The sequence below is a fragment of the Diceros bicornis genome, chromosome 8, assembly GCF_020826845.1.
Source record: "Diceros bicornis minor isolate mBicDic1 chromosome 8, mDicBic1.mat.cur, whole genome shotgun sequence".
NCBI lineage: Eukaryota > Metazoa > Chordata > Mammalia > Perissodactyla > Rhinocerotidae > Diceros > Diceros bicornis.
Window position 1 is genome coordinate 64,105,184 of NC_080747.1, and position 14,468 is coordinate 64,119,651.

Below are 14,468 nucleotides of genomic sequence, written 5' to 3' on the forward strand. Positions count from 1 at the left end.
GTTCTCCTGCAAAGCAAATTGAACGTTCATCCATGAATCAAGAAAACAGCACTGCAAACCCTATCAAGAATAGAAAAGTAAGTCCTGTATCTAAAGACCACCGGACTGGAAAGAAAGCCTCAGAGAATTCATCAGTACAGGGTCAAGTGCAAAAGGGGAATGATGAATCTGAAAGTGATTTTGAATCTGATCCTCCTTCTCCTAAGAGCAGTGAAGAGGAAGAGCAGGAGGATGAAGAAGTTCTTCAGGGAGAACAAGGAGATTTTAATGATGATGATACGGAACCGGAAAATCTGGGTCATAGGCCTCTCCTCATGGATTCTGAAGATGAGGAAGAAGAAGAGAAACATAGCTCTGATTCTGATTATGAGCAGGCCAAAGCAAAGTACAGCGACGTGAGCCCTGTCTACAGAGACAAGCCTGGCAGTGGACCAATCCAAGATCCCAATGTAGCACTCCTCGCCCCAACCCAATTACCCTCTGATGTTGGAGTGGAGACTCCCAAACAGGAGTTTGATGTATTTGGTGCCGTCCCCTTCTTTGCAGTGCGTGCTCAACAGCCCCAACAAGGAGAGAATGAAAAGAATCTCTTTCAGCAGACCCATTTTCCTACTGTGGGACTAGAGCAAGAGGAATTTGATGTATTCACAAAGGCACCCTTTAGCAAGAAGGTGAATGTACAAGACTGCCGTGCAGTGGGGCTTGAAGCACATACTCTCCCTGGTTGTCCCAAAAGTGTAGATATATTTGGCTCCACTCCATTTCAGCCCTTTCCCACATCAGCAAGTAAAAGTGGCAGCAATGAGGACCTTTTTGGGCTTGTGCCCTTTGAGGAAATAACTGGGAGCCAGCAGCAGAAAGTTAAACAGCGTAGCTTACAGAAATTGTCTTCTCGCCAAAGGCGCACCAAGCAGGATATGTCCAAAAGTAATGGGAAACGGCATCACGGCACGCCAACTAGCACAAAGAAGACTGTGAAGCCCACCTACCGCACTCCAGAGAGGGCTCGCAGGCACAAAAAAGTGGGCCGCCGAGACTCGCAGAGCAGCAATGAATTTTTAACCATCTCAGACTCCAAGGAGAACATTAGTGTTGCTCTGACTGATGGGAAAGACAGAGGGAATGTCCTGCAACCCGAGGAGAGTCTGTTGGACCCCTTTGGTGCCAAGCCCTTCCATCCTCCAGACCTGCCATGGCACCCTTCACATCAGGGCCTGAGCGACATCTGTGCTGAGCACAATCCTGTCCTGCCTGGGCGGCCAAGACCGAATTCACTACATGGGTCATTCCACAGTGCAGATGCGTTGAAAATGGATGATTTTGGTGCCGTGCCCTTTACAGAACTTGTGGTGCAAAGCATCACTTCACATCAGTCCCAACAGTCCCAATCAGTTGAATTAGACCCATTTGGTGCTGCTCCATTTCCTTCTAAACAGTAGATACTTCTGATGGACTCTTAGCGTTAACTCCTGTTTCAAAAAAGTATGAATAGTTTTATGAATTTGAAAGAAAATTTATTTGTATAGCTCTTTATATCATTCATTCTTACAGGTCAATCAGAATAGGTGATTTTTAAATAAACCAAATAGAAAAGGAAGTATCTCCACAGGGTAGTGACCTGATATCTCTTCCACACGGGAGGAAATGGAGCTGAATTGCAAGCTCTAAGCCAGGGTTTCAGCTACTGACATGACTGCACAGAAATCCAGGAAGAGCACATGGCCCCTTTCCAGTTGTGTAGCCACCGAAAAGGGACTGGAAAGCTGCGTCGCGGTTTTTATAACAGAATGTCACTTTTGTGTGCATATCCCAGGCTCATTCCAGAATCCAGCATCTAAGACTAAGCTTATTTGTACATACACAGGTTGCATTTGTGGATTTTTTAAGGTCTCTTCTAATTTCCACCACGTTAAAAAAAATCTAGTTCTCATCAAGAATTAGAAAGTTATTCTCTGGAGAGCACAGAGATTTTAGTCCTTAGACCGTTGTCTACAGAGCAGAGCCAGAAGTAACTGACTATCGTGCCTAAAGCTGTTCCATTTTAAAAAACAAGTGCCATTAATATGGAATATCTACATAGAAGCCTAGAACAAAACCTAAGACAAATATCTGATGTGTGGAAAATATAAAAGAAAAAAAAAGAAGAGAAAAAAACAGTACTTTAGAAACACTTTATATTGTTTTTGAATGGCTTCATGCTGAAAACTTTTATTATCATTGTCCCTAATAAAGCAGATTATTGGAAAAATTGGGAGTGAGGACAAGGGTTACATAGAAATTTTATTTCAGGAAAAAGATATGTAGCTGAAACCCTGAGTTTTTAAGACGTTTACAATGTGAAATCATGTTGCATTTAATAATGTACTTTATTAAATTACCACCTTCACTAAATATTCCCCAACAACTTTTTAGCTAGGTTTGGAGGGTGGAGTAGGTTTAATAAAGTGCACAGAGCAATGAAACCCACAAAGCCTTATAGGCAGGACTCACGCATCCTGCTGCAAGTACCTCTGCACTAACATAAGATCTTAAAGTGGCTGGAAGGTGTTAGATGATGAAGGACTAGCATCTTAACTCTGCTAGTCGACTGTGTCTTCAGTGAAAAGAACCCAGCTACCAAATTGCCTTTTTTTACACCACAAATCCTAATTAGAAACTTGAGATTTTATAGAAATTGTTTAATAAGATAGAAATTACATATATGAATTAATGTGAATACAGTATCTGTGCTTCCTGTGTCTCCAACTATTTTAAGTTATAATTAACTGTCCTTCCCTATCAAATTGACATGTAGAAGTTTGTAGAACTGTTAAAGCTATTTACAAAAAAGGAAACTCTTATCAACTGGCACTCTCCTTGATGGCTATATTTTAAATTAACTCTGAACCCAATTAAAGTGTATTGTATGAGTAATCGTATGAGAATCTCTTAATTATAGTGCCCCAACTGGGACGAGCTATTTGCTTGTCTTCATAGTTCTAAACTTGGAAAGAAGGAAAGTATATGTAACTAAACCATATATTCACTTTTTATTGCTTCTCTTTTCTCTTTTATGTTTGAAATCAGATACAAATTTGTGAACAGGGAAGCAATATGTGAATCACAGTGTAGCAGAGGCAGACCAAGCATTACAGTACTGCTTAAGAGCTATACTTTTAGAGCCCGACTGCACCAATTACCTGTCCTTGTGCCAAAGGCAAATATTATGTTTGCACCTTTTTTTTTTTCTGATTCTCAGGTTAATACTGCTAATGCAAATGCTCAAGTAGATGTTCTTTAAAACTTTACAAAATAGATTCAAGTGATACTTTCTTTTAAAAGTGAAGAGTTGATGATTACACCTAGTAAATTCATGAACTACAGTAGGTTTGTATCAAACAGAATTTTTTTTTTAATGAAAATCTCTTGGTTGACATGTACACAGTATGCTTCTTTGACTATTTTAGTCCTTGGCCTTGGTCTCTGCTAGACCTCATGGGTTCCATAATTTAGAAGGGGTAGTGGATGAATTAGTGTGCTCTCCTTGGGATGGATACATGAAATTCCTAGAGTCTATCTGATACCAAGTCCTCGCTTATACTTTCTTTTCAATACATTGAATAATTTTAAATGATTTAGACACTGATGTAGACACTTGGGCTTACAATACTGGATAAATTCTAAGGAAACAACTTTGACATCGTTTAAAATATTTACATTCTTATGTTTATTACATCACAGCCCCGTGACTTTCCTCTTTTGAGATTATAACTCAGAGGAAACATTTAGGATTCAATAGGGGACCCAATGGGACAGAAATGAGGAGATCCCTTTGTGCTGAAATAGAGGCATTTTCCCAAGGAGGACGTGATTTAGAGTTGCTTTCCGTTTTCCATCATCTCCTCCCACTACTGTTAGGATGGAGGTCACTCCACACAGCTGATGCCCATATGAGAATTATGAGAATAAAGTTCCCAAGGCATGTGAAAGAGCTTAACACAGCTTAATACTTGGCACACAGCACTCAGTAAAAGTATGGCTCTATTATGGGATGGTCCAATTCCTGTTTAAGGAAGGAATGTTGAAAAGTTATTTTCTTATTATTAATCAGGTGTCCTCTGTGCTTCTTTAGCATGTAAAGTAGTCATAACTCTAAACCTGTAATACTTGAACATCACTAAGGAAAGTAAAATATTATGAAGCTAGCAAAAATCTGAGGCCAAAGTTATTTCTGTCCTAACAGCTTTAATAATGCTTGTTGATTTTGAATAATCTTTTCAAAAGTGGACCATTTGCTTAATTATTTTAGTATTATCACTTCAGCAAAAATGTTGGTGTTAAAAAGATCAGCTTTTATAGCATTGAAGAATGTATCTGTTAAGACCCGAAAGTTGCTTGGTACATATATTAGGTGGAGGAGGAAAGGCTGTAGGCTGGATGAAAATTTGACTAGAAAGTGAGTTCAGAAGCGATTAAGCAGTATGGATTGGGAAATAGTGTAATTCTTCCACTGACCCGCCCCTTCCCTGTGTGTGTATTTGGGCACAGTTATGACATTATTTGGAATTGTAGATAGATGTACCTTCTACCTTGTTTATTGTTTAACAGTGACAGATTGTTGTCCTCATCTTGCTAGTGGAAAATACTAAGATGGAGCCCACTCTTCTACTCTCGATGTTCATCAGGCAGAGCAGATTTCTTACTGTTCAGCTACTCTGCTTGGTTTATTTTAGGTTTTGGTACTTCACATAAGCATTGCTAGAAGGTACATGTGTATTAATATCGCTAGTTCTGAGGAGTTTGGGTACATTTGTTTTCATATATGTAGAATCTGCAGTAAACTTTTCCTTCTCCTTTCTTTTTAGCAAAATTACTCAACATTTTAGGTCCAGTATTGAGCTGACAGATCTACTGTGAGAATGAGATGACATATCTACTGTGAGAATAACATAAATGATAGTTTATTTGAAAACTTTTATACATACTTGTGTTTATATGTTAAGATAAATATATAAACACACACATGCATGCACATATCACATCTCTTTACTGCAGAGTTAATGTGAATTTTTAAATTTTAAGTGGAATTGCAACCACAATCATTACTAAAAGAACATTCACTCCTAGTGAAGGTTTACAAAAGCCACTAAAAGAATAAGGTAGACAGATGAAAATGCAAAGGGTCATCATTTGGGGTTATTTTTATTTAAAAATTTATTGTGCTACTTTTGAAAGAGAATTGTTTTTATTACTATGCTCTTTTTGTGATTGAAAAGTCATCTAATAGTAACCAGTATAGTAATAGTAAGCTACTTTTTAATTGCTGGCAAACAGCTTTAAGTGCACTTTCTTTGATTACACTTCCATTTTTTGTTAAACTTGAATTTTCTGAAGCCTTTTATGTACCACTAAGCAAATAACTTTTAATAAACCTGATTTACATCTTTATTATATTTCTAATTGTTATAAAACATACTTTCTGAAGTAACTTCAATCCTCAGATATAGCTGGGAAACTGTTGAGATAGAATCAGTTGCTTTTGTTTTTCTTCTTTTATCTAATTAAGCACTAAGTGATTTTACTACTTTATTGCCTTTACATTGCTTATTCTTATTGACTGAATTCTGTCCTTCATTCACTTTGTTTTGTTTGAAATTTAAAGTTATTTTCTTACTGTATTTATCATACCTACTGTTTTAATAATCTGCTTTCTTTAAATGCAATAAATCCCAAATGGATTGCATATTCTTTATAATCACTGAGTTCGGAGTTTTTCATTATTTGTCTCATTAAAAGTTTTGGATGTAAACTTCTGTTCAGTTCTTTCGTTCACACCAAAGACTTTAAGCATCTATTATGCACCAGCCAGTGGAACAGAAAAATGAATAAGATTAGATCTTTCTTCTTAAGAAGCTCAAAGTTTAGGATGTAAGTAAGAAAACCCATTTTGACCTAGCATTTTTGCAACAACAACACTTAATAGCACAGTTTGTTCACGTACTACAGTTACTGATACTTATAACGATGAAGGTAAGGCAAAAACATAAGACTTTGAAGTAACTTTTGAACGTTTGGCATAGTTTTTGCATTATGTATAATTTATTTTTTAAACTCTTTAAAAACTGGTAACAGAACTGTTAAAAAATAGTTGCGTAAATATTATAATCCTTGATTATGTCAGAAAAGAAGCTTTGGCATGTTAAAGAGAAAACCCATTTATTGGATTGATAGACTAAGTTTAGCATCAAGATTACAATGTTTTATCTTATGAATTATTCCACAAACTGGAGTCTTAGATTGTTGGCTTGTGGAGAGATTCATCTTACTTGTTATGAATGAACTTTTTTTTTGAAGTAGTAACATTTATCTAAAGTTTTGTGGAAAAATAAGGGCTTTTAATAAATAGTACAAATATCACAAATGATTAGAAAAGTTATATGAAAACAGAACAGTGTGGAATGTGCCACTGTTCAAATTCAGTTAGTTAACTTCTTTAGAGAAGAATAGATGCTGCAGTTAGAGCTACTGATTTGAAAAGCACATCCCTTTTTAAGGAAGTCCAGCTCTAGCATCACAGGTAAGGTGTCATTAATATTCTCATAGCGAAGGCATAAGCTTTTGAAGTTTTATTTGTTGCACATTTAAAGAGATAGTTCACTTTTGCTTCAGATGGTTGGCACTAGTGAAATTACATGTACATTCTGTAGTGTTTTTCATCCCAGACTTATAGAGCAGGACTAGAACCTTGGCAGTTATCATTCCTACCCTTGAAGGATGGAAGTTTTATTTTTCACAAGAGACCCCTAATGCCATAACCTCTCCCTTCTGAAAATGTTTTCTCAAAGGCAGTTTCAGTTTTGGATCATTATCTTGCTACCCTCCCTCAGGAAGTATGGTACAGAATTTCAGGAGACCTGAGTACTCAATAGCATCTGTACCTCTTTTCAATATAAACACAGTTACTGTGACAATGCATGTAAAAGACACTTCTGCCCCTCCCCCAACAGCTGAGCTGATTCTGCACCTCACACACCTGGCTGAGGTGGAATTACTGGGGCTGATGGTTTCCGGAGGATACGGGCCTATTGGACCTACTCAGCTCAGCAACCGGCAGGAATCCAGAAGTGCAGCCTTTGCCTCTTGACATTTAACACTGGGCAAAGGTCATCTCTAGGAAGGTACCTGCCAAATGGAGAGTTGTACAGCTTATGCCAGTCAATCACAATCTTCAGCCCGGTTACTCTGTCCACGTGGGATGCCATAAGATGTGACAGATATTCCCTGAATCTTCATTCCTGATTCTAAAACATGATGTTGAAGCTGTTATGTATTATAAAGAATGACAAGCAGCACTTAATGTACGTAGTAAACCCAGTTTATTTACAGAATATGTATTCTGCCATGCAGCTTACCGAATTGCACTCCGTGTAATAACAAAAAAGACAAGCACTATCTTGCTATTTGAAAATGGCTTTATATAGAAAAAGATAATTGTCTCTTCAACGAGTTAACTACAACCTTATAAGTCCCTATAGACAATTTAAAACAGCCATGGATAATTTTAAAACGTACTTGTAAAGTCTGTAGGTAAACAGCTTTCATCGTTTACACATTTGTAAAATTAAACCCAGTCTTGTTAGTACTGTAGCTGAATAATGTACTTTTAATCTTATTTTAATAAATCTATAAAACAAAAATAAATATACATTATTATAAGGCTCAGATTTGTAGGCAATTTTTAAATAGTTATTCTTTCATGTTAACAATGTCTTAAAAATTTTGTCAGTAGTGATGTACACACAGTAGGTGGTCAATAAATGCTGATATACAGAGGTGTTTATAGTTGACAGCAATACACATTCATTCATTCCCTACTTTATAATAAATACATCATAGTAAAGATAAAAATGAGAGGATAGCTTTCTTACGATATTTAACATTTTCATAAAAAGATGAAATGTTTACATGGTTTAATTCTTCTTACAGTTAGACTTGTATGCCTTTTAAATTCAAAAGATAGTCTTAAACACAGCATGCTCTTTTAATCTATTAATTCAGATGGCAAGTATTAAATAATTCATATACTGTAACAATAAAATAGGAATATTTTTAAAAATTAAAAGAAAATGAAACTTAAGGTTCAATATGTGTTTATTTTGAGACGATTTTATAATAAAATGGTGCTAGACCTAAATTAACTAGACTTCTTCACTTTTAAATTAATTATAACTATTCAGTTATTCTGTTTGGCCAAAATGACAAAACATCTATTTAAAAGCAATAATATCAGGTAAGTCAATAAGGGATATTTTAGAGAAAATATATCCTATATCATTACACCAAAATCTTCTATCACTTAGCGTATGGATCCAATTTGTGGCCTTATGAGGTAAAACAGCCATTTTCACAGTAGTAGTCCATCATATTAATGGGCATAATTCAGTGAGCCCTTAGCCTACTGCGGAAAATTCTCCTTGCTGAGATACTAGCATGGGGAATTTATATTCCAAAAACACTACACTGAAAAAAAATACAAAAATTTTACAGATGCATAAACTGAGGCACGTTAAAGTAATATTCCTAATATCAGATGTACAAGTGGCATTTTGGGAATAAGTTTCACCATCAATCAACACTTCTGATATTTAGTAATTCCAATGTTCTGAGGATATACAAGTATTTAAAGCAGCTCATGGCAACCCATTAAGAAATTTGGGTAATATTTTATATTCCAATAAATGACATATGCTTTTATGAATGATTGCTTTAAGGTATTTAATTTATGCAAAGTGTTATGTTGTATGACAGGGCAGTAAGATCTATTTTTTAAGTATATACAATGAAGAGCAAATTTAATGTTTCAGGCCCAAATATCAGATAGTATATATCAATACTTTGGGTTATCAATACAATGCTAACACGTGCATAAACAGAGAGAGACTCGAGCACAGGTGAATAATCACGTCATCAAATGGGGCATCTATATGACTTTGTTCTAAGGCTTAAGGTTCATTTCAGGGTCAAGAATGGGCCATCTGGACTCTATGGCCTTGAAAGTAGCACCCATATAGCTGGGAACCCCCATCATCAGGAAATTTAGGACTGCAAATTCAGAGAAGCAGAAGCTCTTCTGCTACAGGAATTTTGGAACCAAAAATCTGTAATCCACTGGCAAGAGTTCAATTATTATATGGAATTAAATAATAATATTTGAAATTTAAAATCTTAAATGGCTAATAACTTGGTTATAAGACCACAGAATTTGTCACCTGATCATGTAAACAGTTTTAAAGTGATTCTTATCTGATGGGAAATGACAATGCAAGTTCTTTTCCTCTTCTCAATGCCTCTCTCAACTTAAAGGAGAAATGGTTTAAAGTTTTTGTTCTGGCAAACTAACAAATCCAGTGTTCTTAGGGACAAGAGAACCTACAGCTAAAGAAAATAATATCTTAAGTGCCAGTTTCTCAAAAACCATGTATTTAAAGGCTAGTGATTATTCAAAATCACTATCCTAGCTTGTGTTAAGCGTAGGCTATCGCAACCTCTTGCCTTGATTAGGCACTTAAACTTGATCATCTACTGTAAATATCTTCTATTAAAGTACTCCCAGGATGACTCCATTTTGCAATGGAGGTGAGCCCTTCCTAAGGAAATTAAGCTGGTGTTAAGTAAAATGAATACTACTTCTACAATGGTTTCACATTCATTGTTATTCAGATGTTTCTTATGAATGCCAACTAATCTTCACTTTCTGTACAAGCAGCAAATTAGTAGTTTTAAGCAGTTACTATTACAGATCCCCAAGTATATTTTTCCATTTTTATAAAGTATTACTCATGATATATTAAACAAAAGGAAAAAGGAAAAATGAATGGGAATCTTAGAAATAGTGGGGTATACAACTCCCCATTATATATTGCTCAACAACTGAATACACCAGGTGGCCATACCTGAATTCACAAATGTGAAACATAGTCAGGACAAGGCTTGCTATGTCTGTACTGCATGACATACACTGTTGACTGATGCCACCAATATAACATCACTACTGCAAGGATATGCCATATTTGATGGCTTGATCCGAGGTAGTTTAGTTGTCCTGGAAGGGAAGGTAGAAAGAAAAGAATATTGATTATAAGATTTTGATATTAAAATAAAAATATATTTCCATCTCTGGCCTTGGAAATAAGCTTAGCAGCAAAAAGATTTTGGCAATCTCAGAGCACCTTGAGACTGACTGGAGATTAATTCAGACCCAAACATTTTAAAAAAAGGATGAATTCATATTTGAGTCTAATTTTAAGGTTTTATTCATTAAGTATACTGGTGAATTTTAGAAATAGTATTCCAAGTGTGTTTTCAAAATCTAACTTGGTTAATTTCAGGAATTTGACCTTTTGTCTCCCATGTCTCAACTTAAATTGTAGTGAAGAAACGACATTACATGAGAGAAGCAAAGGGAATTAGTGCTACAAATCATGGAGTGAGTTAGATATGAAGCAGATACACTGTCGTGTTTGGATACATGTCTGCTAGAGGCACTTTTTATTTCAAGCAGGTGTGTAAGGAGACAGCTCAGACCTGAATCTTGTGCTATCAGACTAATGGAATAATGTGCAAAATGTAAATTGTAATGGGTTAATTAACTAAGGTTGATTAGTTCATATACAACTAAGAGAACTATTTAATTTCTCTTTGTGGTAAAGGTTAAATTCCAAGGAGATTAAATAATTAACACGTGGGAAGCTTCCTGAAAAATAACAAAATAACAAAATACAGAGCTATAGAAATTTAGATGTAAATAACTGCTTATTCATGGTGCTTCTCTGGTCATGTGATGTAAATATTCTCTAATCTTCTCTGTCTTTTCTTACCAAGAATAATCATCAGTACAGTTATGTAGATTTTAAAGTGTAAGTCAACGGAATCCTTTCTGTAGGGGTTCTTAGCCTTTTTCTGGTGCCACGAAACCCTTTGACTGCCTAGTGAAGCCCACAGACTCATTTTTAAAAGCATAAAATAGAGGATTACAAAGAAAATTGATTATATTGTAATACAAGTATCACAGATCCACTTCATTGTGTCCATGGACACCTTGGGAAATCTTGGACCCATCAAATACCATTGCGATGTTTACATATTTTTAAAAATTTAACCTGAGCTGAAAGTAAGTTCTTAGGTTTAAGTTTTTTGATTTCACAGTATTCACCCACCTTCTCACCACCACTGCTCATGCTTCTCTTTAAAACCAGGTCATAAATGAGGACTGGCCACACAAAGTGTCTAAGCCATTCACTCGTGAACATCTGAGACTCACTTTTATCTATGAAGACTTTTCATTTTTTATGGTCTCCATAATTCCACTACTCAAATGTACCTGTACTCCACCACACATTCAGCTACATGGGGCATGTTTTATGTCACACTGATCTTGGAGAAAAGTTGTTACATACCATTTGATCTTTTACAGGTGTCCTATATTAGACAACTGGGAACTGCTGATCTGAATATTTTAAGGCCTAAAAACACTCTGGCCATAATCATATAGTGTAGAGAATTTGCATGGTTCATTTTCTAAATCTATCTGTGATGAAGGAGAAATTAATAATAAAAGAATTATTAATAAAGGGATATAAAATCTATTTTACCAGAACTGTTTTCTGAGGAAAATTCTGGCCTTGCCTGGAGGATGGGTGGTCTTCACTCAGGGGCATGTCCTAGTTACGTTCCTGAATCCTAATGTTTAGACGCAGGTTCTTCTTTGTATTCTATTCTTATTTAAAACTCAGCGGTGAAAAACCCAGTGCACAGAGGAATGCCCGAGGTTCTGTGGTCTATTCATTCTCCAGACCACGGTTTCTCATCCCTTCTTCTTCCTAGCACACACGACAGTGGCACAATCCTACCTTCGATTCACTGTGGAAGAGATTCTTAACCCAGGAGAAAGGGGGGATAAGTGTGCCGTTTAAATTTTTTTTTTTTTTTATAATTTTATTTATTTATTTTTTCCCCCAAAGCCCCAGTAGATAGTTGTTATGTCACAGGTGCACATCCTTCTAGTTGCTGTATGTGGGACATGGCCTCAGCATGGCCAGAGAAGCGGTGCGTCGGTGCGCGCCCAGGATCCGAACCCGGGCCGCCAGCAGCAGAGCGCAGGCACTTAACCGCTAAGCCATGGGGCCGGCCCTGTGCCGTTTAAATTTAAGCTACTCCCCTACTTCTAGTCCCCCAAACTGAAAAAGCACTTTTTATGTACTCTGTTATTCTTGACTCAAGCCACAGGTCACCCGGACTTGCATCATCCTGTCCCTTAGTAAACCACGTTTCATTTATGGGACTGGGGTTGAGGGACATCATCAAGATAATAATTGCTAACAATTATTGAGTGCTTCCTACTTGTGAGGAACTGTGCTACATGTTTCATGTGCATTTTCTCATCTTATCCTCACAATGATCCCATGAGAGAAAGTGTTGTCTCCATGTTTCAGATGAGGGTACTAGAGCTGAGAAAGCTTAGGTAACTTATTTATGAGCTTATTTAGCTCCTGCAGCTAGTAAGTGGTCAATGTGGGATTTGAACCCAAGCAGTCTCAGTCCAGAGGTGAAGTTCCTAAACAAGCAAATACATGTTTTGGAGAACATTATTCACTCTACCAGTGTCCTCTTAATTATTTTCTATCAGAAAATTTTTTCTCTGGACTGAAGAACCAGGGAAATCTGTCCTTCTTTTGAGTTACTGGCTTGTGTATATCTTGGGGACATGAAGACCCTTAACTTATATTACTTTCCTCTTAGTCTGGGTGCCAGGAAGCCAAAAGCTAGACTGGTGGCCTTTATCTATTTTATAGAACCTTATGATGGATATATTTAGCAGTGATCCTAAACCTGGCTTCTTTTCATTATCCTCTTATTTTCTTTTGTCTCTTTTCTTATTTCTTGTTTCATGGATCTCTTCATATATAAGTTAATTTTTAAGAATAAATCTCTTCACATATAAATTAATTTTTAAGAATAAGTTGGTATATAAAAAAGTAAATGGTAATTGATAATAAGTGCTCCACAAAAAAGCAGTGGCTGGGCGTCAGAAGACTCCCAGCTTTGTCACTAGTTCATAATCGTGAAATGGTGGAAACCCCGTCTACGGGACTCAATTCATATTGTGAGGATGAAAGGAAAAGTTTGTGAAAGCCTTTTGAAAGTTAAAGTTTTAGATAACATTTGACAATAGGAGAGCTGTTCTATAATCAATAATACTGAAAAAATAAATCTAAGTTTTGATGCTCTGAAACATTTATTGCCACCATATATTTAGAATAAAGTTACAAAACCACTATAAAAGCAATACCTACCTGGAAAGTACCGTTCTGGAACTTTGGAAATGTAGAATAGGAAAGCAAGAAGAGCAATCACATACATCACAATCACTCGGGGTGCAAAGTCCTGAAAAGCAAAATGTATTTTTTTCACAGATCTTCCTACTCTGACAGAATTCCCAATTTATTATGAATTTAATTCACAGATTAGGTAGAATTCATAGATGGAATTTAAGTCTGTTAAATCTGAATTGCTTTTGCAGACAGCCTCCAGTAATAGAAAGCTTGCTCTCAGTACTTCAGGCAGCAGTCCATGAGAGTGTAGCATACACAGTGCTCCAAAGCTTAGGGTTCTAAAGGAGCTAGAGCTTGAACATGGCTGAAGGTCCTAAGGGCACCCAGCTCCACCTACAGTTTAGGTGCATGTGTGGAGTACATATGGGAATGGAGTTACCAGCTGAATAAGCAGAGACTAAAGACCAGGGACTTGTGGCTGGAAAAGACCCAAGAGGTTCGGGGCAACAAGAAATCTGTTCTACCATCCCTGATAAATGTCCTCTTGAATACTACTATATGAAGCAGCCCATCTCACAGCTCTATTGGAAAGCTTTTCCTTGCCCTAAGAAAATCAGCCAGTTATAATTTACATATATTGTTCCTAATTCTGGTTATAAACCTAATTCACCAAGAAACCATTTAAGAAATAAAGACAAATTACTTCTCCTCCCTCTACAAATATTTGAGAATCATCATGGCCCTCCCTAAATCGTATATTCTTAGACTAATGAACCTCAGATTTCTCAAACATTCTAGAACACAATTCTACCCTACCTCCCAGGCTTAGCCCTTCTGAAAATTTTCAACTTTGGTTAAGTGCCTCACTCTCCACTTTTTTTAAAATTAGAGCTTATTAGAGAATTTCTCTGGAAGTCTCTCTTTGCTTCTTCACTGGAATGATCTGTGATATTGGATTTCCATCTTTGAGAATCACTGTCTTCCTAAGCCATATTTCTATTTTAAGATTTCTAAACACAGGAAAGTTCCCATTTTTTTCTGAATTTCTCTGAAATGCACTTAAGGTACCTGGTTCTCTTTGTTATTATAAACTTAAAAGGGATGTGTTTATCTTGTCCCAAAATTTTGGTCACTTTTATGTCAATAACCAGTTATTTC

The 14,468-nt window shown here is 36.4% G+C and overlaps 2 protein-coding genes across 7 annotated transcripts in view; one reads left to right on the top strand and one right to left on the bottom strand.

The window, feature by feature from the left end:
- BMP2K (BMP2 inducible kinase) overlaps positions 1-5,775 on the top strand; it is a 128,179-nt gene extending 122,404 nt beyond the window's left edge. For both annotated transcript variants that reach the window (XM_058547344.1, XM_058547345.1), the window contains one exon: positions 1-5,775. In XM_058547344.1, the coding sequence (XP_058403327.1) occupies positions 1-1,439 (1,439 nt within the window). In that variant the 3' untranslated portion in view covers positions 1,440-5,775.
- The window catches only part of PAQR3 (progestin and adipoQ receptor family member 3), a 27,124-nt gene continuing 14,044 nt past the window's right edge, over positions 1,389-14,468 (bottom strand). For 2 of the 5 annotated variants that reach the window (XM_058547340.1, XM_058547343.1), the window contains 2 exons: positions 13,332-13,422; positions 7,339-10,081 (listed from right to left, as the gene is read on the bottom strand). In XM_058547340.1, coding sequence (XP_058403323.1) covers positions 9,939-10,081; positions 13,332-13,422 — 234 coding nt within the window. In that variant the 3' untranslated portion in view covers positions 7,339-9,938. Of the gene's footprint in view, positions 1,470-7,161; positions 7,281-7,338; positions 10,082-11,435; positions 11,567-13,331; positions 13,423-14,468 lie in introns of those variants that run through there. The other 3 variants (XR_009220987.1, XM_058547342.1, XR_009220988.1) reach the window with 3 other exon arrangements.